At 43.5% G+C, this 24655-nt stretch overlaps 2 protein-coding genes across 3 annotated transcripts; one reads left to right on the plus strand and one right to left on the minus strand.

The window, feature by feature from the left end:
- Window positions 1–279: 279 nt before the first annotated feature.
- Window positions 280–3109, minus strand: insm1b (insulinoma-associated 1b). The gene has a single exon (XM_004566541.3). It carries the CDS (start codon window positions 2817–2819, stop codon window positions 1365–1367), a length of 1455 nt encoding a protein of 484 aa, XP_004566598.1. The 5' UTR covers window positions 2820–3109; the 3' UTR covers window positions 280–1364.
- Window positions 3110–20496: 17387 nt separating this feature from the next.
- Window positions 20497–24651, plus strand: gale (UDP-galactose-4-epimerase). 2 transcript variants are annotated; one of them, XM_004566542.5, is made up of 12 exons: window positions 20497–20678; window positions 21028–21173; window positions 21823–21952; window positions 22134–22249; window positions 22602–22715; window positions 23016–23192; window positions 23273–23386; window positions 23502–23568; window positions 23675–23760; window positions 23848–23925; window positions 24074–24188; window positions 24313–24651. In XM_004566542.5, exons 3-12 carry the CDS (start codon window positions 21832–21834, stop codon window positions 24372–24374), a joined length of 1050 nt encoding a protein of 349 aa, XP_004566599.1. In that variant the 5' UTR covers window positions 20497–20678; window positions 21028–21173; window positions 21823–21831; the 3' UTR covers window positions 24375–24651. The 2 variants fall into 2 exon arrangements, with proteins under 2 accessions (XP_004566599.1, XP_004566600.1); XM_004566543.5 differs by having other exon boundaries at window positions 20533–20678; window positions 22137–22249.
- The last annotated feature ends 4 nt before the right edge of the window (window positions 24652–24655 follow it).

Below are 24655 nucleotides of genomic sequence, written 5' to 3' on the forward strand. Positions count from 1 at the left end.
AGTTTAAAATATGTGTGGAGGAACGGAGCGGGATTTATTTTGGTGCGTGTTCCTGTGCGCAGTTTGCGGGTTGAAATTAAGAAAACGATTGATGCACGTGGGCAATTTGGCATTTCTTCTCGGCTTTTCCAAAAGGAGCAAAACCAGAACGAGCCACGAGCTCATTGTGATTTAGTAATAATTATTGTAGCACGAGGAGTTTTGTTTGGACATAAAGTTCATGGTGTCGTGTGCGGCTTCCTGTCTGTGTGAAAAGCGTCTTGAGACCACGTGTCCTTTGGAAAATATTTTATTTCGATAGACAACAACGATATACACATACAATCAAAGCGCTATAAAAGCCAACATTTAAGAAAAATAACTTGTCCTTAAAAAAGATTGCATCTAAGGTAAGAGCTTTACGTTTTTTCCTCTTTTTTTATTTTTTTATTTTTTATTTTTTTTACAAGAGCTGTGGAGATTGAAGATTAAAACCCGACCCACGACATTTATCACAACTCATAAATTTGACAAAAAAAAAACAAAACAAAAAAACACAAAAGATTTGGCTATACGACATGTAAACTGCCAGAACGATTCACAGGAAAAAATCACGACAAACACAACAATAAGTTACATAAAATAATTAGAATAAATAAATAAATAAACATATGATGACAAATATTGCAACAATTTTCAAGAATAATAATAAAATATGTGCCAGCATTCAAATTAAAACAATCTATGTTGACTTTTTTAAGGCAGTTATACAGCGGGATTTGGATGTGTACGTAGGCTATTTCGGACTAGGCTTATTTGTATACTAAAGGCATTTGTGGTTCTACTAAACAGGGAATTCCTCAGTCACTCCTTTTTTTTTTTTTTTCTCCATCAACACAAAGTAAGTTCTGTCATTCACAAACTAGCGTAAAGCTACAGTGATAGAGCAATCACGGCCGGTGAAGTCAACAGGCTTTGATGGGGAAAAGGATTTGTGAGAAATTTAAGACATTTCTTAGGTCTAGAAGCTATCGTTGAACATGTGCTGTCCTAGAAAAATACCCTTTAACAGTCAAACTAACGCTTTGTATTCGTTTGTTTTTTTTTTTTATCTTGATAAACTAATTTGAGAAAGAACATCTCAAAATAGGCCTATATGTAATTCAAATATAGAGAGAAGCATTCAACAATCACTGATTGGCATGGAAAAGACACCACTTAAACATTAAACCGCCCTGCCTTTCATTGGCCTAAAGTTATGGCAGTGAGCACAAACCCTTTGTGTTTTCGTTTTTCTTTTTTAACCCCCTAAGACACTTTTCTATCCGCTTCTTAATTATTATTTTTAATTTCCCCCCATCAAAGGCACGAGTTCTGTGTTGTCTTTAGCAGGCGGGGCGCACCGGCATTTGGAGCAGGATCACCTGCCTGTTCTCCGAGGGGTGGCACTTGTTTATGTGCCTGGTGAGCCCCGGCGAGCTGTAGAGGGTGGCGGGGCAGTATTTGCACGGGTAAATCTGGGAGGAGTGCATGAGGCGCAGGTGTCTCTCCTGGCCGGCCCTGCTGGTGAAGCTCTCCCGGCACACCGGGCACAGCAGGCAGTCCACCGGGCTCAGATTGAGGGGGCTTTGGTTTGAGGCTTCCGCTGAGGATGAGGATGATGACGCTGATGAGGAGGTGTTTGACTCCGGAGCCTGCTCTGCCGGGCGGTCGCTGGTTTGAAACCCGCGCTCCTCCAGCACTTTCTTTTGCAGGGCCTGGTGTCCCATGATGTGTTTCCTTAGGCACGCCTGCCGCTTAAACCTCTTCCCGCAGAACTGGCAGTCATAGCAGCCATCTTCAGAACCCGATTCGGACAGACCTGGACTCGGGGTGTCTCTGTCACTCATGTCTTTGGCTTCGTCGGAGACTGACTTGACACCTAGTGGTGGCATTTTGGCCATTTCAGGTTTGATGCCCTGCGCGGGTGGCATGGCGGGCGCGCCGGTGGTCCGAGGTTTGTGCCAGCGGCGGTGAGAGGCGAGGTTTGCCGGGCAGCTGAACATCTTATCGCACTCAGGACACCGGTACTCGACCCTGACTATGCGGGAGCACTTGTGCTGAGCCAGGGAGAACGGATCCGCGTACGCCTCCTTGCACAGCTGGCACACGAACTCCCCCAGAGGTTTGTTTCCTGCGGAGGACTGAGCCCGCGGCTTCATCTCCACCGGACCCTCTTTGATTTTGAGACCAAGCACCGGAGAAGTCGTCACCTCATCTTCAAAGTTGAGTTTTCTAATGGCTTTGGGTTTTTTGGATGCGGCTTTAGATTTGCGCTCCGTTCCATCAGTTGCGGGTCTTTTGGTGCCGACCCGGTTGCTTGGTCCCGGGAGGCTGCTGCTGCTGGTGGTGCTGGTGCCGCTGCGGCTGCTGTTGCTGGTGCCGATTTTCAGGTCGACCGGGGCGTACAGGAGGTGATCCAGACCGGAGAGGGAGGCGGGTGTTGGGAATGACTCGGCAGAAATAGGCGAGCCCAGATTGAAACTTCGCTCGAAATATCCCCTGTCGTGCTCCTTGCTGATGGGCCGGGTGGGGCTGTAGAGGGCTTGGCACACGGCTTCTGGGTTGCCGAACTGTGCCGGCTTCTCCATTCTTGGCACCGACGCGTCAGCTGCGGTGAAATCCGGCGATGCGGAGGCGCGGTCCGGACTGGACGCCACTGAAATCGGCGGGGATGGGTCCGTGTGACTCGGCAAGGCAGCTGGGGTGGGTGGCTCCTGGAGGTCATCATCGTCTGACCGAGTCCTGTAGGAAACATGTGCAGATTTCTTGTTTCTTTTTACCAGGAATCCTTTGGGCATCTTGGCGAGGAACGGCGAAAAGGCACTTCGGGGAGGTGGGTAAAATCTGGAGTATCCAGGTTTGAAAAATATGGCAACACTAGAGGCTTATGGGACTTGATTTCCCCAGTATATCGATCCCTCTGTTGCTGAAATGTTTTCGTCTCCAAGGCATAGCTCCACTCTTTTTATGCCGGAATGATGCTATTGTTCTCGCCCCCCCTGTTGCAGCATCCCCGACCAATCGGATGAAACCAAGATCCCAGTGGGTTTTATTGTGGGAGGGCTCAGATCCTGGGTTTGCTGGATTTCGTTGGAGGATGTGCAGATAGCTTAGCAGATGTACTGGCGGTTTATTACATTAATGTGTGCGCTCTGCCCCTCCCCGACAGAGGCACACGCCGGGACCCTCCTCTTTTTACGGTCTGATGGGCCCCTACACAAATGCACACGTGCCACTGCTTTGTGGTTCTCCTCCGGGGGTCCCGGAGTTGCCAAAAGGAAATGTCCGTCACCGCCACAATTATCACAATTTCGAATTAAAACTGGGTGAGACAAGCTTGGTTAAACAGAAACCCAAAGGTGTGTTTCTTCACGTGTCCGCTGTGGTGTTGGTCAGAGAGGCGGCTCGCCTCACACACGGCTGTAAAACTGTGTTTGCAGTGCACAGTCATCCAGTTTGTTTTAAGACTAAACATTTTTTCTATCCACGCACTTGACTCGTTTACGCGTGACCTTTACGCGCGTTCCGCGGGCACATCAGTGAACTAAAGACACTTTTTAAAGACCTTTATTTTGGTCTTGAATAAACACTACAGAGGGAGTGTTTCTTTATTTTAGGGCACGTGTCTGTCTCGGTAGTTTAACTCGACATATAAATCAGTCATCTCGCTGCATACATAAGTAATAAGAAGGCCCTCTGGTCTTTGTGCACAATGGCTACGTCTGCCCGTGCTTGGATATCCTGTCTCTCTTTTTTCGGTTTGAAAGGCAAATTGACCTCTTAACTGTGAAACGGGACTCACGGCCAATCTGGCCCACAGCTAGACGCGTGCTGGGCGGAATCAGTGCTCCAGACAAAGAAGGCCGAAACCGAATTTCGTGTTGGGGAGAAATGCTGCCCAGATATTCAGAGCTAAAATGTGGCTGATGTAGCTGCTGGATAGCCCAAAAGTGTTTTCGGGATGTTAGAAGTTGAGTACAATTCTGCTGGAAGAAGCTAATCTAAGTTTGGATTGTGTCGAATCCACGTTTTGAACAAACTGAACGGTTTGATTTACTTTCAAATGTCTCAAAGCAAAACTCAGCTTGCGTTAAACTGACTCATTTCGCAGCACGTCTCCATCTAACAAAGACAGACCGCACTGTTGTCTATTTCTCTTCCCCGTCAGCGCTCTGTGAGTCTCTCATATTTTGTGTGCAAGTCTTCTTTTTTTCGCCATAATGGCTAAATGTATGCGGCAGTGCGCCACTTGGCAGAATGTGCATTCTTTTTCCCTTTCAGTCAGCAGACCAGGGAGGAATTAATCTCCATCATCGGACATTGTTCCCCTCATTTGCATAAAGCTGCAGTATGACCAAGTCAAATAATTGCACAATCGGAGCCGAGCCGCAGGCCTGTGCCTTGCTTTCAATAGGCCTCTGTGCCCCGGTGCCTCCTCACCTGCCTGAAAACACACCGTTATGTTTGTTGGAAATGGTTAAATGATAGATTAGCTGAATAATAATAAAGTCTGAAATGCCCACGAGGCAGACTTAAAACTGCGGGAAACCTTTAAATTATTTCAGTAAGTGACAAAGTTTGACCACGATTTTGAAGTTTCTCTGAGAATCACGTTTAAACGTGTCGTTCATCTAATCGTAGCTGGGGGTTTTTGTTGGGTTTTTTGTATGTTGTTTTATTTTCACGGGTTTCATCGACTGGCCCAGAGGTAATTACAGATTTTCTCTAAATGAGAAACCTCTCTAAAACCTGATTTCTGTCCCTGCTGCATCACGCTCTCCTCCGCCGCTCTGTTGTTGAACTGTTGTTCTTTCAGTCTGCGCGTCTATTAGTCGTGGTTTGTTGGGACTACAAGCTTTGATGGCATTTTAACGAGTTCCTCTTTCCCCCGAGATAATTTCTGTGGGGCGCGTGGGCCGGTGTGTTGGCCTTGGCCGTACCGACGCATGCGCGTGTTTGCTCAGTGGCGCGTGCTGCCCTGCGCGGACGGGAAGCATAGGCGCCTAATTAGCATACAGCTGCAGCTGCTTTAACGCAGGCCCAACACCATCCTTTTAACCTTATGGCATGCTATAGGAGTCCAAATATTGCTCGAGTTTGCCTCTTTCTTACAGGTTATGATGTTTATGTTGAAATATAATATCGGTAAACGTGTAAAATATCAATAAGTACATTTTAGATGTTTTTTTTTCATTGAGGTTAAATCACATTTCTTTGCTAAAGGCACGCTTTGTTTTGTTTTTTGTCCATCCTTTTGCAAATAAGCTCTTACAATGACTGCTAAACCTTTGTAGGCCTGTTAGTTTATGGCTTAACTGCATCACCAGAAGCCTGATTTGAATACTGGTCCATTTCTGAGATTCTGGCTTCAGAGCTCAGCTCTTACTTCATTGCACCACCTACAGGATGAAGGGTTAAACTCGGTGACAAAGGCAGAGTTTACCTCCAGTCATCAGAACCTTATGGTCTTTTAAAAGGCATCAACACATAGTTTGTGTTCAGCATTACTCGTGATTACAGACGGAGCTTTGGAGCCGTTTGGTCATGTCACACAGATTGGATTACACTTATTCTCGCTGTAGCTGTACAGAGACCTCCTGTACATCCCTGATGAATGATTGCCTCCATGTGCTGTGCCAATCAAAGCCAATTTGAAAGTGCAATAGGACGTGACTGTAATTGGTGCTCACTACAGGGCCACATTCAATGCACTGTCAATCAATTATTGTAATGGATTAGCTGAGCTCCTATTCTGGCTGGTTGTAATCTGATAGAGGGCTTTTTCAGCACCATGGAGAGAGCCAGCGAGGGATCCAGATTTAATCAGACTGGCTGTGGACACAGCACAGCCTCGGCTACAGCCTTTGTCCCCAACGCTGAGAGCAGGCAGAGACCAGCAATAGAACAGAGATGCAGCAGAACAAAAGAGCCTAATGAAGCCATTGGGGTTTTTTTTTTTTTTTTTTTAATATCCTTGTTCAAAACACACAGACACAATTTTTATCAAGGGAAACAGTGTTTTACTTCCCTCTTGTCCAGTCATCTGGCTTCACCGGCTCCATATTCCTCGACTTATTCAATACCTTCAAAGCTCTCAGCGACTTGGCATTCTCATATTTTTCAGACCTTCACCCTTACGCCCCTTCCCAGTTTCAGCTGCTGTTCTGACTGCTCCTCACTTCAAACCTAACACCACGGGTGCCCGAGCTTTCAGCTGTGTTGCAACTCATCACCTCTACACCTTCGCCAGCTCGACTCTTTGTCACAGTTCAAATCTCAGCTCAAAACCTGCCTGTTTTCATTTGCATATCAGCTGTAATCATCCTGTTATGTGTTACTTTCTCAGTTATTTTTATCTTTTAATAGTGTTCTTGTTGTTTAGCGTTGTGTAAGATGACCTCGAGTGTTTGAAACAAGCCAACGGATGAAACGTGTTATTGCTTTTGTTGTCTCCAGCTCTAAGTTAGTCCGTGCGTTTTCCCTCACTGTGGGGAAAATAAATGTATTTTTAAAAATAACTGCAGTTCTAAAACACCTTTTGTATTCCAGTTTCCAGATACTGACTGTAAACTGAAGGATTTTAGTGCTTGAAGTACTTTGTTTGAAGGTCACATCTCTAATGCGAGCTAACACCTTAGTTTCCTGCTCTCTGACCAGAGATCATTGTGGCTGTTTTCACAATTTGCGTCCCGTGTGACCTGGAAAACCATCTGTAGGCGATGTGTGGGAATTCAACAAGTCCCTGTGAGGCAGGAGTCAAACTGCTCCTGTAAAGAGCAACAATAGTAAAAGGTTTGTGGAAAAGAAGTCAGACAGTAGAGCCAGAGGATCAATGGGGAAATTGGCTGTTTAGCAAGGAGTGCAGCACGGAGGTCACTGTCTAGACTTTAAAGTGTACTTTGGATGGATGCCCATGAGACCAGGTTACTGTGAAAAGCCCATAAAGTGGTATAGCTCCGAGCTTAAGACTAATGGACCTGGTGGACCTGACTGGGAATGTCCCTGATGCCATCTGTACGTTTGACGGTGATGCTGATGACTTTATGACAGCACAGACAGATGTTTTCTGGCTTTAATGACATTTCTAAAAAGGTTCTGTGGATCTAGCTGGCAAAACAGTCTTTTTGGAATATAGCCGCAGTGCATCTTTAGAGGGGGATTATGATGACATCCAAGGCGAATAAACGAGAACGCCACGAATGCTTTTAGTGTTTATATCAAACATCGTATGATCAGACATGTGAACAAAGGCTTCAAAGGGACAACACCAGATTTTTCCCCCCTTGTAAAGAGGCTGTTATTAAAAGGAGGTCTTTCTGCATATCAGGCATCAGTTGCTGGAGTCCCAGGGGCATGTTTAGCTCTAATTTACCCATCAAAAACATCAGAGTGTCTCTCAATAATCTCTGCAGTCCATTGGTTGTTTGGGGTGGAGTCCCCTGTCAGAAAGCATGCCCTGGAATGTTAAACACTAATTCACCTCTGAGCGGTGGAGGTGGATAAAGTGATTGTTCTATCTGGGAGCTGATTAAAACAGGCTCTAGCCCGTTTCTCCCCTCTGCGTTCACCTCTGACGTCCATCACATTCATTTCAGTATTCATGAGTGGATGAGAAAGCCCAGGCAGAGCGACTGCCGTATTACAGATAATAAGGCCAGCGGGCACCACATTCACTGCCACAGGTCCCCCCCCCACCCCTGCCCCAGCTCATTCAATTACTCTACAAGAGTTCTCTGAGGCACAGCTGCACTATGGGGGTAAAGAGGAGCAAATTGAGGTACATTCATGTAGACGCACACGCACTCACGCACCTCACAGATACAAAGAAGTGGAGGAGGTACGCACACGGCAGCGAGAGCAGCCAGCGTATAAAGGATCTCACTGACAGGCATTTAGCTTAGTAGTCAATACATTACACAAGTAGACAACAAAAAAAGGCTCATCCTCTCTAACTCACTGGCTCCCTGAAGATTATATTGATAATGACTCTATAAGAGAAATGAAACCAAGGCCATTCCTCATAGACTCCATATATGAGGTTGCCATTATCTTGATGAAAGTGTAGACAGCAGCTGTATCATCTACGAGCATGAAAGATGGACTCTGGCAGACCTAATGGGCCATATCCGTTATCTATTGATTATCATCCATTCATCTAAAGATGCATTAGGGCCGTGTGAGAATCTCTGTTAAAAACATAACTGCCTGCTTCCTGAATTATTTACAAAGTTAGGTTTTAAACAATGGCTCTAAATGCGATTGTCCACCTGGTGTCATCACTCAAGAGAAGACTGGCTGCTCTCCGTGGTGCTGAACTTCTCCCCTGGAGTTTACAGCAGCAGCTGTCTCGTAGAGCACTGAGGATGTAAAACACTTAATGTGTAAATCTTGCTCTCAGTGCGCCAATAAAACACCCATTTTTCCACTGTGCGTGCTTTGATTGGTTTTTAAAATTAAAATTATACATAATACTTTTTGGAAATTCATGTATTTGCTCATGTCCCACACAACGATTGGCCAAATCTTTGCATTTCTAATGGAAATGTCTGGCTTGTCTTAGTAAAGCACAGCGCTCTCCTTTTAAGTACATTTATCCTTTTGTTTGTATCCTTTTGTTATAAGTGTTATAAGGGTAAAACCACAGCCTGTAACATGATATCGCGAGTTTGGCTGTTTCCCTTGCTTTCAGCTTTTCTGCTGCTTCATATTTACTTAAATCAGCGAGAGTGGTATTGATTTTCTTTTCAAACACTTACTCTAGCAACTTAAATTGTAGGCTACAGAAAAAGATGAACGTAGCCACCGTGATGTCTCCAGTCAGATTTGAAGCTTTATGCTGGAGCATCTTGGATTTTTTGTTTTTAGCGGTGGATCTATGAAACTGAGGAAATCCCAATGCAGACTTGTAAAAAGCTAAAGATTGAGATCATCGATTCAACAGGAAAGCGTTTAATAAGGTCATAAATTAAGGGAGCGAGAAGGTCATTTCCTCATAGATTTCTATACAATGCATATTTTTTTAAGGAACAGGAGTCGCCCCCTGCTGGCAGTCAGAAAAAATGCAGATTTAGGGCACATGTGCACTGGCTTCAGTGCAGCATGTGGTCTATGTTTAGTGAGCCTGTTTCACAGACATTTCTTTGAGTATTACAGCCACACGTTGACTTTAAAAACGTACCTACTTTCAGCCGCTCCTTTATTCACCGGGGCCGTCACAGCAGGTAACTCTGCACGTGTGATTGGCAGATTTTTTTACACCAAATCAAACGTCCTTAGATGAATGTGTAAACCACTTTATCTTTCATTAATATAATAAATGCTATGTCATCATGACATATCTTTGTCTCCTGCTCTCACAGTTCTCCGCTGAGATTTATCAAAATCTAACAAATGCACAAGTCTTGGAGACATTTTGAGCTCAATTATCAAGTCCACCCTTAACACATGTACATTTCTTGACATTTGATTTGGGAATTTTCCAAACAAAGAATTCACAGAATTGGTACACTCTTCATTAGATTGCATAATTTGCATTCTCTTGTAATTGTGCTGCTTCCTTGATTATTAAACGATCACCCTAATTAGGGAGCATAATAGGGTTAATCAGACTCTGCTCGTCACACTTATTATTCCTCCAAAAAATGAAGGAAAAAGATACAGTACTTGATTAATTATATCAGCCTTTTCATCAGCTGGGCTACCATCCCCCCCCCCCCCGAAATTAATATCATGTTGTAAATGGAAGGAAGGAGCTGGCCGGACACAGACAGATGAAAGATTTCACTCAAATTAATTAAGCACTAATTATGCGGCGGGAGTTGGGAGCAGTTTGCATAATGAGCTCTATCAAAAGAGATCAGTCATGAAGAGGGACTGTAGAGTTTCTATACAGCCTTCAGATCATACAGACACACCACTGCACTGCACGAAGAGGGCTAGCAGAGAAGTGGGAAGAGGGTTAAAGCACTTCGAGGCTTGAGTCGTGAGGTTGAGGAGTGTTTTGTTTGGTTTGTCAACATGCCGAGGATCAGAGCCTTCCTCACTTGTGCTACAAATATGGATTATTCCATTCTCACTTAAAGGTATCACATCTGTCCCGAGGCTGTGTATGTAATTTTTTTTCTCCCAGCTTAAGAATGAGATAATGAATTCCCTGGTCTGGCAAGAGCAAATAAGAACAGAATGTACCTATAAGTCCAAGCTAATCACAAACAACCTGCATCCACACTCGAGGGAGTTTTAAAGACCCTAATCACCTCCCACTCCAATTCTTGTGGTGTTCTGTTATTGCTGATCAGGGACTACACTGTGGCTATCTATTTAGACAATGGGAAAAGGGATTAAATAGACAGAAACTCTAGGTCTTAATCGCCTGTTTAATCACTGCAACTGTGCAGTCTGTGGAGCTGAGTTACTTGAACTGATTTGTGCCATAGCAGCAGCAATCATGCATTGGCTAATCAGGGTGCACAGCCCGGAACTGCCCTTCAAGGTCTCCGAGTGGAATTACAAAGACTATGATTAGTTAATCAAATGAAGAACCCAATGTCCTTTCTTTATTTGTGTATACACCTTATCTAAATGGAAATTGTATAGCTGAGGCACTTCCAGAAGGGCACATCTACATGTGAATGATCCTCCTCGAGTCCTTGGCACTGAATGCAGAATAAGATCTTTCACTCCCAATCATCGTGTTATGGCATTGTGGGGACTTTTACATGTCTGAATGATATTTGTTGTCGATGCGCGTGCGAATGATGCAATCACTCCGTCTGTTGTCAAGTAAATCACAAAGCAGTAGACGTCAACTCTTCGAACGCTCATGATGATCTGTGGCAGAATGTCAAGACTATTACTTTGAGAAAGGAGAGAGGGGGAAGCAGACGGACAGCTTTCTGATTATGACGATAAACAAAAAGGAATGAATCAAATGTGCAAAAGGCTAGTATGTATGTATGTGGCACAGAGATGCTGTATGTAAGCCTTTAATCATGTTGGGTGTCTGCTAATCAGGTAGCCTCCTCTCATTGTTTCCTAGCAGAATCCAGATGATCTTTCCATCATCTGGATTCACTTACTGGTAATATCACAAATCTGTTGTAAAGACAACCAACCAACACATCAAACAAATACACCAAAGATTAAAGTTGTGTTCAAGCATCTATATGTGTTACTGATGCTCAGCTCATCTAAACTTTAGTCTCTCCTCTCAGCACACAGAGGTCAGAGCGACCTTCCAGGAATGGTGGTGCTATGGTCCAGAGAATTGATTGGTCAGTATCATAACCTGCTCCAGAAAGGTTATCTGGATAAGATGAAACCCTGCTTTGTAAAACTGGGCCCTGTTCTGACAGTAAATTAAGAAAATATTGAAAAAGTCACCATGTGGAATACACAGTTCTGTTCTTTAACTCTACAGGTGACCGTTTTCATGTCATCATTTTAGCTTTTCTTTTATGATCTGCTGACTCATATCTTAGTGACCGGCAGTAGTGGCACATCCATCCTTTTTGGTTCTTTTGGACACAACTGGGTTCCATGATTAACCGAAGCAACGCCATGCCAGAACCAACTGGACCATAGAGTCATCAGGAATGTGCTTATTGAGTTCGCTCATCAAAGAAGCCAGTGTTTAAATTTCCGTAAGCTTCTACACTAAGGACTTGTTTTTGCAACTACAGGAGATTACAACAAATGTAGATTAAGCCACTTACTTCACTTGTCTGACCCAGAAGTTAGGTCCATCTTTCATATACAGTCTATCGCCTGGTTTTTGTCCTTCTGTAATAAATTTTTCTCCTGGACATTTTTACTAGTTTGCATTAATTTGCTAATGCATTAATGGCTTGTGTAGGTTTTCTCTGCACAAAAACATTTCTGTTATGTTCCTTTGTGACTCACCTAGTTCATTTAAATCAGTTTCAAAAAATATTTTGAGTCATTTTCACTATAATCAAAACATCTAAAACTCCGGTAAAACCTTCACTTGAACTACAACTGAATTCTAGCATCAACAGTCAACAACATGCTACATTTTAGTTGCTTCCAGTTGCTTTTAAATAACAAATATGTTCTGGGTTCACTACATGGTGTGCAAGAGTGTACAAGTCCAAGCTGGGAATGCCATAAAATGGATGCATCCGTGTATCTTTTATTGAAATGCTCGTGCTAATGAAACAAGAATTCCAAAGGATGCTGTAAGATCGTCGTCGACTGGGCCCAGCCAAACGCACATTATCATACACAGTCATTAAATGCGCTCTTTTCTTTTAGGTATTTAAAAAGCGTAAAATGCTTCCCCATATTTCCCCCCCACTATTTATCACTCATAACTGTGCGCTGAATTACATTTAGATTGATTTTAAATAAAGTCATTTTTTAGTGTTAAAGCTTTCTCTGCCTTCTGTCAGACATGCTGTTTGACATTGTGACTCTTGTTCGTAAGGAGAAAAGAATTTCCCTCCATTGCTTTGTGATAACTTCCTTCCAGGGCCAGCAGACTTGACCCGCACACTCCTACTAGAATCACCTCTATTATTAGTCCATGACAGCAGCCCCGTGGAGGGCGGGGGCCTCCCTGAAAGGTACAGGGTCGCGGATGTCCCAATCCATCTCTGTCTGCCAAGCGATTGATTGTGATTTAGTGCACGGGGCACGAGATGGTGGGGTTCCTTTCTGATGAGCGATAGGTGGGAACCCTTTGACTCCCAGCACATGGCAAGCAGAGGCAGGGCTATGATGAGGGGTCACAGGCAGCTGGTGGGGGTAACTATGGTGGGTAGAAGCAAGGTGGGGGTTGTGTGGATCACAAGATAGAAGATGTCAGAGATCCAGGACAAAGCCCCTCTTCCCCAGCAGACAACCAACCGCCCGAGTCCATCACTTTACCCATCTATCACCCATCCGGCTTTGTGGGCAGCGTAGCAGTTGCCTGCTAATTGTTCATCATCAGGGGGATCCATCATCAGCAACGATCAGTGTGAATAGAGAGGGGCAGGGAGGCCACATCAAAAAATATAAGCCCCTATGAGGGGCGTCGTGCCAGCTGCTTAAAAAAGTGGGTTTAACCCACTGAAAGAATGAGTGACATTACCACCCCGGATTTACCTCCAAGACATATGAACACCAAGAGTGTAAGATAGAGCTGATTGGATGCTTAGAAATGAACAGCTTCTTCATTTTTGGATTCTGAATCAGGATTTTTCCAATATTGTGCTCTCAGAAACTCTGGGCACATACTGTGTCTGCCTTGATTAGGAGACTAAAATATGGCCAGAGTGAAGAGGATATATTTGATATCCTGTCAGATGCTCCAATTTCCCAGTTCTCCTCTAAATATTACCGACCCCAGACAGATATGCATAATACACAATATCTGACTGGAAATCAGAGGGAAATGGCTTTCACTTTTTTCTTTTTTAATTTCATTTTTAAATCTCAGTACTCAGGAGCAAAGTTCAGACAGAAAATATTCATCCCGCTGTTTTTTTTTTCTCCCACTTCAGGCCTGGTGTGAGACACAAGCTGCTCTAGGATGGATGTTAAGCCCAGCCGCAGCCTCGCTTCACTGGGCCGCTCCGGCAGCTTAACTCCATAATCAACCTGAGACCAGCTTTGCTAGGAAATACACTGCACGTGTTAGGCTGCATTTTTATATAATGAGGGGGGTTATCTGCTGTTTACTTTTTATTATCCACCCAAACATCCATTAGCCGTTCTCGCTTACCCTTTTAAAGGGTCGCGCAGGGCTGGAACTCCAAACACAAACGCCGTAGCCAGCCAAACCCAGAACCTTTTTGCTGCGAGACGCACTTCATACCATCGTGATTTATATATTTTTGTTTTTGTCCATTTAGATTTTATCCAAAAACATTGTCTCAAATACGTGTGACCTTAATATTATGAGGCCAGCAGTGAATAAGGCCAGCATATTGTCAATCACAGGAAGTTGTCAGCCAGGTCAATGTGTAGCCAGTAACCTGAGCTGCTGTTGACAGAACAGGGACAGGTGCACCAGCCAAACTAATCCATACATGCATGCCAGACACAGGTCATCCATTAAGGCAGATTGATTCAAAGCATTAAAAGACTGTTCCTCAACAATCCCTGACCCGGCCTTACCTTTGCTGTTGCCACGATACCAAATTGCAGTAATTCAAGATGGCCTGAACTGGAAAGGGAAAGGAATGTTCACTGTTTGCCCAGCTAATGCTGGAAACATTTTGTCACACAGCGGCCGAGGGAACATTTCTGGAAGTTTTGTCTGAGCTTTAGAAAATGAAAATGAACTGGTTGGTTTAGCATCTGATGTATTAGATATAGAGACTCTTTATTTAACCCGAATTTCTTGCTGCAGAAATATCGAGTACCTCGGGCTCGTGGGAGGACTTATACCCTGCGTGGCCATTTCACATAATAGCCTTGTACAAAAACATATAAACCAGATTTCACTTTGATTCAGTGTTATTATCAAGCCCACTCCTGTGAGGCCCCAAATGCCAAATAAAGGTTAACTGGCAGAGGCTAGACATCTGCTGCTTTCTGATTGGTTGATAATGCAGCAGTAGTCTCACCTGTTTTCCACAGCCCAGTGCATGGTAAACACCCTGAGTCAGACCTGCAGGGAGAAGGAGCCCATCTGGTCAGCAGCATTAACAACTAGCTCTTTAACAATGGCTTCCAGGAAAAGGAGAAGGGCACAACAGGCCATATCAGCCAATAAAAACAGGCTATGCATGACATTTAGCGCCTGATGTGGGGCTTAGGAGTATACAGGTTACCTACTGTCCACACCAGCCTCTGGCAATAAAACAAAAGCCAATCTCACAGAGTGAGGGGGATGCTGTGCATAAAGCTGCCTGTTTCAGCTGTTGATCTTATAAAATCTGTATAAAGATGCACACGGAGCATCAAGGAAGAGGATCATTTTCATATAAACATCAAGCAGCATAAAAAGCTCTTTTTTTATGCTATGCACAATAGTTTTCAATAATCAAACGGACCGCGAGAGTTAATGGATAGGCTCGTTTAGAAAGATGAAAAACATGAAAAAGTGCGAGACAGATAAGAGGAGAAAACCACGTCTACTTCTAGATGTGGACGCATATCTACAGAAAACCACTGAGGAGGTTATTTGACTAAACAGTGCCATCTACTGTTCTGCTGTTAAACTCTGAAACTGCAAATGTCACATTGCTGAATTTGTGATCACACCAGCTTCCTCACTGCTCTACAAACAGTTTTTCATTATTGTCAAACCTCCTGTGGAGCTGAACTAACGCACATTGCTACAAGAGGCCGGACAGGCTAGGAAACGGAGGCACCTCGGGTTTTTAAATATCTGATCGTGTCTGTTTTTTGCAACTAGGACGCAGAGGATGGATGCAAACTCTAAATAAGATCTAGGATTTATCAAGAGGGATGTGAAGACAGAAATGTTCGGGGTGGAGTTTGAACAGCAAGCAATGGGCTCTCTACAGCTGCTGGCACTAATGAGGATAATTACCCCCGTAATAACATTAGCCTATCTGAGGGAATGGAGGGGAAGGACAAGTGGTTGTGTTTGTGTGTGGGAGGGTATTCAAGCTTGTGTGTGTGCGTGCGTGCTCGTGCCTTTCCTTCTATCTCACTTGCGGTCTCTCCCTCATTCCCTGAATCTCAATATCTCTTTGTTAGCCCACAATAATTGTATTTGGGCCTCATATCCGCCATATCAGATTCGAGTTTGTACAAGGTAATTAGCAGAGGAAGGGAAGCCTCCACACCAGGAGGACAAATGCCCCCATGACATCATTCTGGCTCCACTCAGGAGGGGAAGCTTTTTCCCCTCGCTCCCTCTTACTCATCTTTCTTGTCATTCGGCTGTCAAGAAAGCGCAGTTAATGGGGGCAGACTTGTAGTAACAGGCAAAAAGTTGATGACATTGAAAAGGAGAAGAGCCGGGATTAAGAAGATAAAGAAATGAAGAGATGGAGGAGAAAATGGGGTGGAAAGTGATTTGAGATGAGATGGAGGGCTGTGTTTTTGCAGCAGGCCTGTAATCTCCAATCAGCTTCTACTAACAGACAGCAGGGGAAAGTTCCTCGGCGTTAATGCAGCTTGCCATTCAGAAGGAGCCGGTGTATCCAGCTGGGAGTCGGGGGATGAGGGGAGGATTAACGGGCACTCAGGTGGAGAGAGATGAAGAGAATCAGATGGTCACACCCTCTCTCCCTCCATCTCTCACGCTCCTTTTTATTTTTGATGAACAAATGTACTCCGCCGTTTTAAAAGTGGAGTGGCGAAAGAAGGAGGAAATGATAGAAGCTTTACTTTAGGGGTGACTTCTCTATCTGTTGATGATTCTAATTTGGATCTGTCCTCCAGAAGACAAATCAAAAGCTTCTCCTGTATAGTGAAGGACTTGGATCTAGTATCTGCCTGCCGTGAAAGAACATCCCAGATTTTCCTTACAGATCAGTAAAATATGATCAGACAAATTTAAAAAGCTCCACAACGTAGAAGTGGTTTACTCTTGTGCTCTAATGTATCATTGTAAAAAAGTCAACTATATGCAGAGGCATTGTCAAATTAGTCATTCATCATATCAAATGAAGCACGACTGACAAACATCATGTCTTTTAATTTTATTTCTTTTTTTGGCTGATCCCATGTGCTGGTTGAGACATTTTTTCCTGAAGCCTCCTCATCAGCTGCTCCTCTAAACTGACTTAAATTAATGGCAGGTAATCTGCAGATGCCAGCTGTGCAGCATCACTGCCTTCCTCCAAATGATCAAAGAGTTCTTCCTCTTCTTCCTCGTGGCTACACGGCCTTTCATCGACTTCATCTTTGCAAAGAAGATTAAAAAAAAAAAAAAGAAATAAAATATGTATGGTGTAGTTAAAATGGGTTTGCCATCCAGCTGAGAACAGTTAACAGACCTTGTTGTCTGAGAACTCACTTCTCTGAAAGTATTGTGGGAGATGCGACAGCAGCAGAGCGAGTCTGTCTGTCTCGAACAAGGCTGAACAGAAATGGGACTAAAAAGATAAAGAAATGAAGAGATGGAGGAGAAAATAGGATGGAAAGTATTTTGATAGACCCTAAGACAATTTTGTGTCTTGGCAGTTTAAGTCAATGCAGGTGAATGATGGTGCAACACATGTGAGTAAGGTCTGCACATTTTGTTGCTACTGTGTCATCTCAGCTTTCAGTCCAGTTTTGTTTCAAACAGAGGCTCTTTACTGAGGGATGATGGAACATATGACTCAACGCCAGCTTTTCTCTCTTTAGTAAAAATAGATCTGTTTCTCCATCTGCAGTAATTTATATTTTGTGGTATGGCTATTTTCTGGGACCTTTTCACACTTCCATATCCATATCTGAAAAACCTAAGGTAGGGAGAGCACTCATCCCTGCCTGTGCACGTACAGTTAGGCCCACATGTTTTAGGACAATGACACATTCTTTGTAATTTTGCCTCTGTAAACCAGTAAAATTAGGGGGGAAAAGTTTCACTGTCCAAAAATCTATGGATCAAAATGTACACAGACCCCTCGCAGAACAGGGGATTCATAAATAACAGACTGTGAGATCAGAAATAACATGAATGACATTAAGTCAGTGTAAAGGCGGGATGTAAAAAAAACAGCTTGCAGAGTGTGCAACAACTGCATGCAGGTTGAAGCAGCTTAAATACTTTATATTTTTGCAGATAAATTGAGATAGCACAAGTTTTCCTGTTTAAATTCATACTTCTCTGGTTAACTATTATACTTTGACAAGATGATAGTCAAACAACAGGTAACAGTTAACAATGTAAAAGCGTATTTTATTGTAACCTACCTTTTAAGCCACATGGATCATTCGGTATTCCAGAAATAAAGGGTCTGGTATCTTTTACAAAGTCATTTTGGTGATTATTATCCAGTGTTTGTTGTTTTCCATTGTGCAAAATCAGTTTAAATATTCTTTAGTATTCTTGATTAGATGATTTCTGGATGAAGGGGTGTTAAACTGGCACAGGACACAGTTTAATCTAACAGAAATTCTTAGTGAAACACTCAGTTGTGTATAAAAACTGAAGGTCTGCTCAAACCTGAACAGAAATGTTGGGATCATCTCCTGTCAGGAAGTCAGTCCCGGTCCTCCTCCGGTTCAAGCCTGGAAGAGGGTAGGCTGCGCTCTCGCAGCCAAAGGTGATGTCACTCCCTGGATAGCTGGAGAGATTTATGGGACCTCAAAGGATACAGCAAACTGCAGTAAAAGGAAAGGAACACCCCAGTGTTTAATCGCCTAAAACTGCTCCATGTCAAGATAATAATGCATTTACAGTTTTAAAATATGAACTTTCCTAAACTATGATGTATGAAAAACAGAAGTACATTAACTGGAATAACAGGGTCCCCTCCTGCTGAGGTTTTTGGTTGTGTTACTGCTGCTGGCAGCCTCTCTCAGCTGGCAAATACTGGGGTGGGTCCACCCATCTGAGCCACACACAGGGACTTTCTCCTGGCACGCACATGAAGGCTCTGGCTTGGTCCTGTGTCCCTTCTTTGGTAATTTAATCTGGCAACCAAGGCAATCTCCACAGTGGTCATATAACTTCTAAGCTCCATCTGGGTCACGTTACACGTTTGCACACAGCATCTGTAAGTGTCCTGCACCCAGTCTGCAGAGCAGCTGTCCGGCACTGGAGGGCAGAGGTGCTCGTCGCACTCCCTGCGACCCTCCACCTCCTCCCACAGCCGCAGACGAATATGGTGCTGGGTCTGCAGCCTGGGGGAGCGTGCACCATTACATCCATGCATACATAGACACAAGCAGAGCTGAGGCCTGCTGCTAACACACATCAGTGCACAAAGTCAAAAATGAAGTCTAAAGTAACCAACTGAGGCCAGACAATGTAACTGCAAAATGAACCACATTCATAAGAGAGACTGCATTCCTGTTTTTCTGCTCTCTTACAGTCAAACATGTTGTTCCTCCTCTGAGTTTTAAATGTTTCCTTCTGTCTCCTCTCCTCTGTCCTCTTCTGAATGGTTGATTTAGTTTTTTTTATTAATACCATTGAACATTGCTGAATTATATTGCCATGCTCGTGCCCCTCCTTTGAGATTTCTTCATCAGCTTCGATTCCTTCCTAACAAAGAGATGGAATTTACAGGGAATGAAGCGAGCAAACTTCATCTCTCAGGTATCTCTTTCCTTTTTTTTTCTTGCTTTACTCACAATTCTGCTGCCTTTCATCGTGTGCCAGTGAGACAGGACTGGAAACTGGGATTTACAAGAGCTACGGGAGATTCTGTGCAGTCTGCAGGTTTCAGGTTGAAGAACTTTTGTCAGCTATGATATTCACGTCTCTTAGAATTATGACTGAAACTTTAACAGATATAACTTACATTCAAGGTGCTGTATCTGACCAGTGAGGAAAATCATCATGTTTAGATTCACTAAAACATGAAGTCATTTTGCATCTGCGTGTTCGTTTTTTGTTGTTGTTGTTTGTTTATTTTTACAGAGCCTGCTATTATTTTTGGGATTTGAAATGTTAGCCTGCAGTTTGTGTCTTAACCCTGTAACACTACCATATTTGACGCATGGGTTCTCTAAATCAGTGTGGTTTTATTTTAATTTCTCAGAGAGTTTAATAAATACTCCAGTTTACAAGAAAATTGATTTCTGGCAACTATTTCACAGTACAGGCATTAAGGGGTTAATATAATTGATTTCAGCTTCCCAAAACATGTTTTAAAGTGTTCACTGAGATGTGCTGTGTAGCTTAACTGAGTTTCATAGGCTGCTGTGTCATAAAGACACTGGTGACTTAATTATTTGGGTTGGAGCAGGGTTCGGTCACCAGCAGCGGCTGAGACTGGGTGGAGGGCAGTTTGTTCAACCACGTCTTAATGTCATTTGCTTAAATCAAATCCATAAACATGCTATAATAATACGTTGTAATACTATATCATATGAGGCATTTAAATGCTATGAGGCCTGGTTTAAAAGCCTTCTGTGTTTGTGTTTACTCCTGCGAAGCTGCACTGCCGGTAAGTCCGGTGTTTAGGTAACGTGGCACTTTTCCTTTCGCCATCTAGTGTGGCTCTGTGCGTACACAGAGGTGGAGGCTCTGCACAAACGCTTCCTTGTGTAAATGGAAAAGAGGCGTGGCTTACCTCACACGTCACGTCGCTCACGTAGCACGGCAAGAGGATTGGAGATCCGTGAAGTTAATGAAGATGCGTCATTAAAATCCGTTTGATGCTTCAAAGTAAGAAATAAATTTGTTTAATGTTCCCAATAAATGTTAATATTACATTTATAAAAGAGCACAGAGGCTGCACATTTAGGGGTCACCCCAACAGATCATCTGCCTCACCTTTTCTCCAGCGTCCTCCTCTGTCACCCCAACACTCTCCATCAATGAACCTGTTTTCCTCCTCCTGCTGCATCCAATATATATTCAGTGTTCCTCTCCTGCACATGTCTCAGCCCCATCCCTCTAACTTTAACTCCAAACCTGAGCTGTCCTTCTGGTCACTAGCCTCCTAGCCTCACATAAGAAGGTTCTGGGTTTGAATCCAGTCTGGGGGTCTCTGTCTTGAGTTCGCACGTTTTTCCTGTGCTTACCTGGATCCTATCTGGCTTCCTCCGACAGACCAAAGACAATTAGTAAAGTAAGTATATAGGTAAATTTTGGTGAATTAGATTAGCAGATGAGAATGGATGGATAGACTGCTACTAATAAAGCATCTGATGGCCAGTGGGGTTAAAGTATTTATCAGTGTAACATTAATGGATGTCAGAATTTAAGGAGTAAAGGAAAAAGCGACAGATCTAAAACTAAACTAAACTGATGGACTGTAAAGAAGTCCATCAGTTATATTTATCCCATATGGTTTTACAGAAGTTGATTTCGCTTTCTTGAAACTAAAGTGAATTTACCATTTGTGCTTTTATTTTGAAAGTAGGCGTATAGGAAGTTGTCTGTTAAACTTTCGCTTGACTCCGCCCCACGTTTTACAGGAAGTAAAGAAATGTCTACAGGAAAAACTAGAAGACTTCACTGAATGAACTGACGGATAAACCTTCAACACTCACCTCTTCTGCTTCCGACAACGTTTATCAAGAGTCTCCACCGGAAACGCCTTTTCATCTCTCAAAGAGAAACGGTGAGTATTTTACAGAAACTCTAAATGAAAGTGAACTGTTGTGTCATTTTAGCACTTATTACTTAGGTTATGTTTTTATTCTTCAAGTAATATTATCAGTTTCGGTTATTTAGCCTGAAGAAGCAGCTTTTACTTTTTTCTCTTTTTAAAAACAAAAAGCCTTCAACGTTGCTCTGATCCAATATTTCATCCATTTGAATTAACTATAATATGTGGAGTTCTGTAGAGAGATAAAGTATAAGCCTTGAGATATTCTGATTGCTTCCGTGGAACAAACAGGATGTCTTCAAGCTGAGTAATAACTGGAACTGAGTGATAAAGTTTCATCATACAAAGTGCAGGGAAGTTGTGGCCTGTTGGAAAGAGAATATCACTCTCTCGAAAGATAAGATGGCTCTTAACAATAGCCAGTAGTCACTGACGTGTTATTCTTCGAGCAATATAATTGTTTCATGTGGTTGGACAGGTGAAGGCTTGAACCTGCTGACGTGGGACAATACAGGTGTGTCACTTGGCTTTAGACAGGTGTGTCAGGATAAAGCATCTCCTCATCCTCCAGTCAGGGTGGCATAGTTTTGCTTCCACTACAGCATTCAGACTGAGAGAGGATTTTGATTGACTTGATGTTATTGTATCTTTTATCCATCAGACCCAAAGAATGGCAGAGAAGGTGCTGGTCACAGGTGGAGGAGGCTACATCGGGAGTCACTGTGTGGTGGAGCTCATTGAAGCAGGCTACCAGCCAATCGTGGTGGATAACTTCAGTAACGCTGTGCGAGGTGAGCTCACCAATTAAGAGCTTTTACTGAGAAAATTACTGAAAAAACTGTAGGGTCTACCTTACAGGCAACTGATTTGGATTAATTAAAATTGAATTGAATTGAAAAGTAATCAGCGTGATACTTAGACCTAGTGTTTCTGTATGTGTGTGTGTGTGTATCCATTGTGTTTTGGATTGAGGAGAAGGGAATGTGCCAGAGAGCATACGCAGGATAGAAAAGCTCCTGAAAACCAGCATTGAGTTTCATGAGCTGGACCTCCTCGACCGCCCCGGCTTGGAAAAGCTGTTCAAAAAGGTCAGAAAGTTGTTACACTTGGTTTGTTTTTCCTAATTATTCATCTGCATCTGCTACTGTTTTAGAGAGTGCCAACAGTGTACACACTTTGATTTGTAAAGTCAGTGTGTTTGGGGTTGTTTGGCTAAAAAAAAACAGCCCGGTTTCTGCTTTACTGTTACACACATAAAACAATCAGCAAGAAGATAAATGCACCACCATTTAACTTTTTTAGCCTTTGTTTGTTTCCTTAAAAATGTCCCTGCTGGCCTGCATAAACTGTCATCAAAAGCAGTTCATTTGTAGTATTTGCATGCCTTAAATCTGAAACCGGCCTGTGTCACACATGTGCTTCTCTGTTTGTGTGCTGCAGCATTCCTTCAGTGCTGTGATTCACTTCGCGGGGCTGAAAGCTGTGGGCGAGTCGGTGGAGAAGCCGTTACTCTACTACAAAGTGAACCTCACCGCCTTCATGAACCTGCTTGAGGTCAGTCAGTAGCTCCTGGGTAAACTGATCTCAGATCTGCACTTTCAATCTTTGCTCTGCACTCATTATTAATCCCTGCTCTGACCTTATTCTGTGTTTGCTGAGCGCACACCCGTGTGTTCATTTGAAAATGAGCTGATAAATTCTAAAACCGCATCCTTCTGATATGTTATGCATGTGGAGCTCATCATAACAGCCAGAATCAGCCTTTTTTCCTCAGCCCTGAGCTGTGGACTGCTGACTCGCTGGCCACTGATTGTGTGTATGTGCCGTGTTTATGTGTATCTGCACGTCCCCCAGGTGATGCAGGCTCACAGAGTGCGCAATCTGGTCTTCAGCAGCTCCGCCACAGTATATGGAGACCCCCAGCGCCTCCCCATAGATGAGCAGCACCCCGTGGGAGGCTGCACTAACCCCTACGGGAAGACCAAGTACTTCATCGAGGAGATGGTCAAGGACCACTGTAAAGCTGAGAAGGTAAACTCAGAAGAAAGACATTCACAGACGCACACACTTCCATCTCCTGAGTTGTCTCATTATTCCTTCTCTGTGGGCAGGACTGGAATGCTGTGCTGCTGCGCTATTTCAATCCAATCGGAGCTCATTGCTCCGGTCAGATAGGAGAGGACCCTCAGGGTATCCCTAACAACCTGCTGCCATATGTTGCCCAGGTATCTAAAGTCTCTGCCAGATGCCACGCTGTGCTCATCATAGTGATTGTATTTCAGTCTTTCATCTGTCTCCATGAATCACATGACTCCGATTTGCTTGCATTGCTTAATTTAGGTCGCCGTTGGGAGACGAGAGTGTCTGAGCGTATATGGGAATGACTACGACACGATCGATGGCACAGGTAACGAAATTACTGCAAATCACTGCACTTGCTTTGAAATAGCACTTTAAATAGCAGCCAGATACTCGGTACCATGAAAACGAGGCTCCTTTCTCTCTCTCTGCAGGTGTGAGAGATTACATTCATGTTGTGGATCTGGCAAAGGGACACATAGCTGCTCTAAAGAAGCTGAAGGAGGACTGCGGGTGCAAGGTATAACAACTTGGAGCAAATTTCCATCACGACCATTGTCACATAGATGCTTTAGATATTTATTAGTGTGTGTGTGTGTGTCTGTAGGTTTACAACCTTGGGACAGGAAAAGGCTACTCAGTGCTTGAGATGGTGAAAGCCATGGAGAAGGCTTCCGGAAAAGAGGTGAGTCATCGTGGTTACTGTGAGAGCTGAATCATGTTTATAGTCTGTTTTCTAGAAGTGACGCAAAGCACGACCAATCTGGCACTGTGGAAATACCTCTGATCACCTTATTTTTCCATGTAATTAACATAATGTGTTTTCTGTTTAGATCCCATATAAGATCGCCCCTCGCAGAGGCGGAGACGTAGCTTCCTGCTACGCCGACCCTCGCGTAGCTGAGAAGGAGCTGGGCTGGAAGGCTCAATTTGACCTGGAAAGAATGTGTAAGGACAGCCACGCTGGAAAATCTGATTCTTCTCCATGATTGCTCTTCTACAGTCAAATAAATGCGTTGTAGCATCTCCCGTATGATCTCTGTGTTTTTTCTTTGCACTCCTTTCCATGCAGGTGAGGACCTGTGGCGCTGGCAGTCCATGAACCCCACCGGATTTTCTAACGGCACTTGCTGACGCAACCCGAGCAGACTGTTGCTTAAAAATCCTCTTTTAAAATCACCAAAGGGAACCACCAGCTTCCTCATTGGCGCAATGACACATAAGACCTCAAGAGAAGCTGCATTGTTTTTATTTTTGTTAAACTCTAATGATTCAGCTGACTACAAGAAGAGTATCTAAATGTTTGTTTACTCTTTGCTGTTAGATCAGACTTAACAACTGATATTTTCTCTATAAATGTATTGATCTGTGAGCCATAACAATGAAAGAATAAATTAATTTTCTTACTGAATAGC

This window comes from Maylandia zebra, linkage group LG19 (assembly GCF_041146795.1).
Source record: "Maylandia zebra isolate NMK-2024a linkage group LG19, Mzebra_GT3a, whole genome shotgun sequence".
NCBI classification, from domain to species: Eukaryota; Metazoa; Chordata; class Actinopteri; order Cichliformes; family Cichlidae; genus Maylandia; species Maylandia zebra.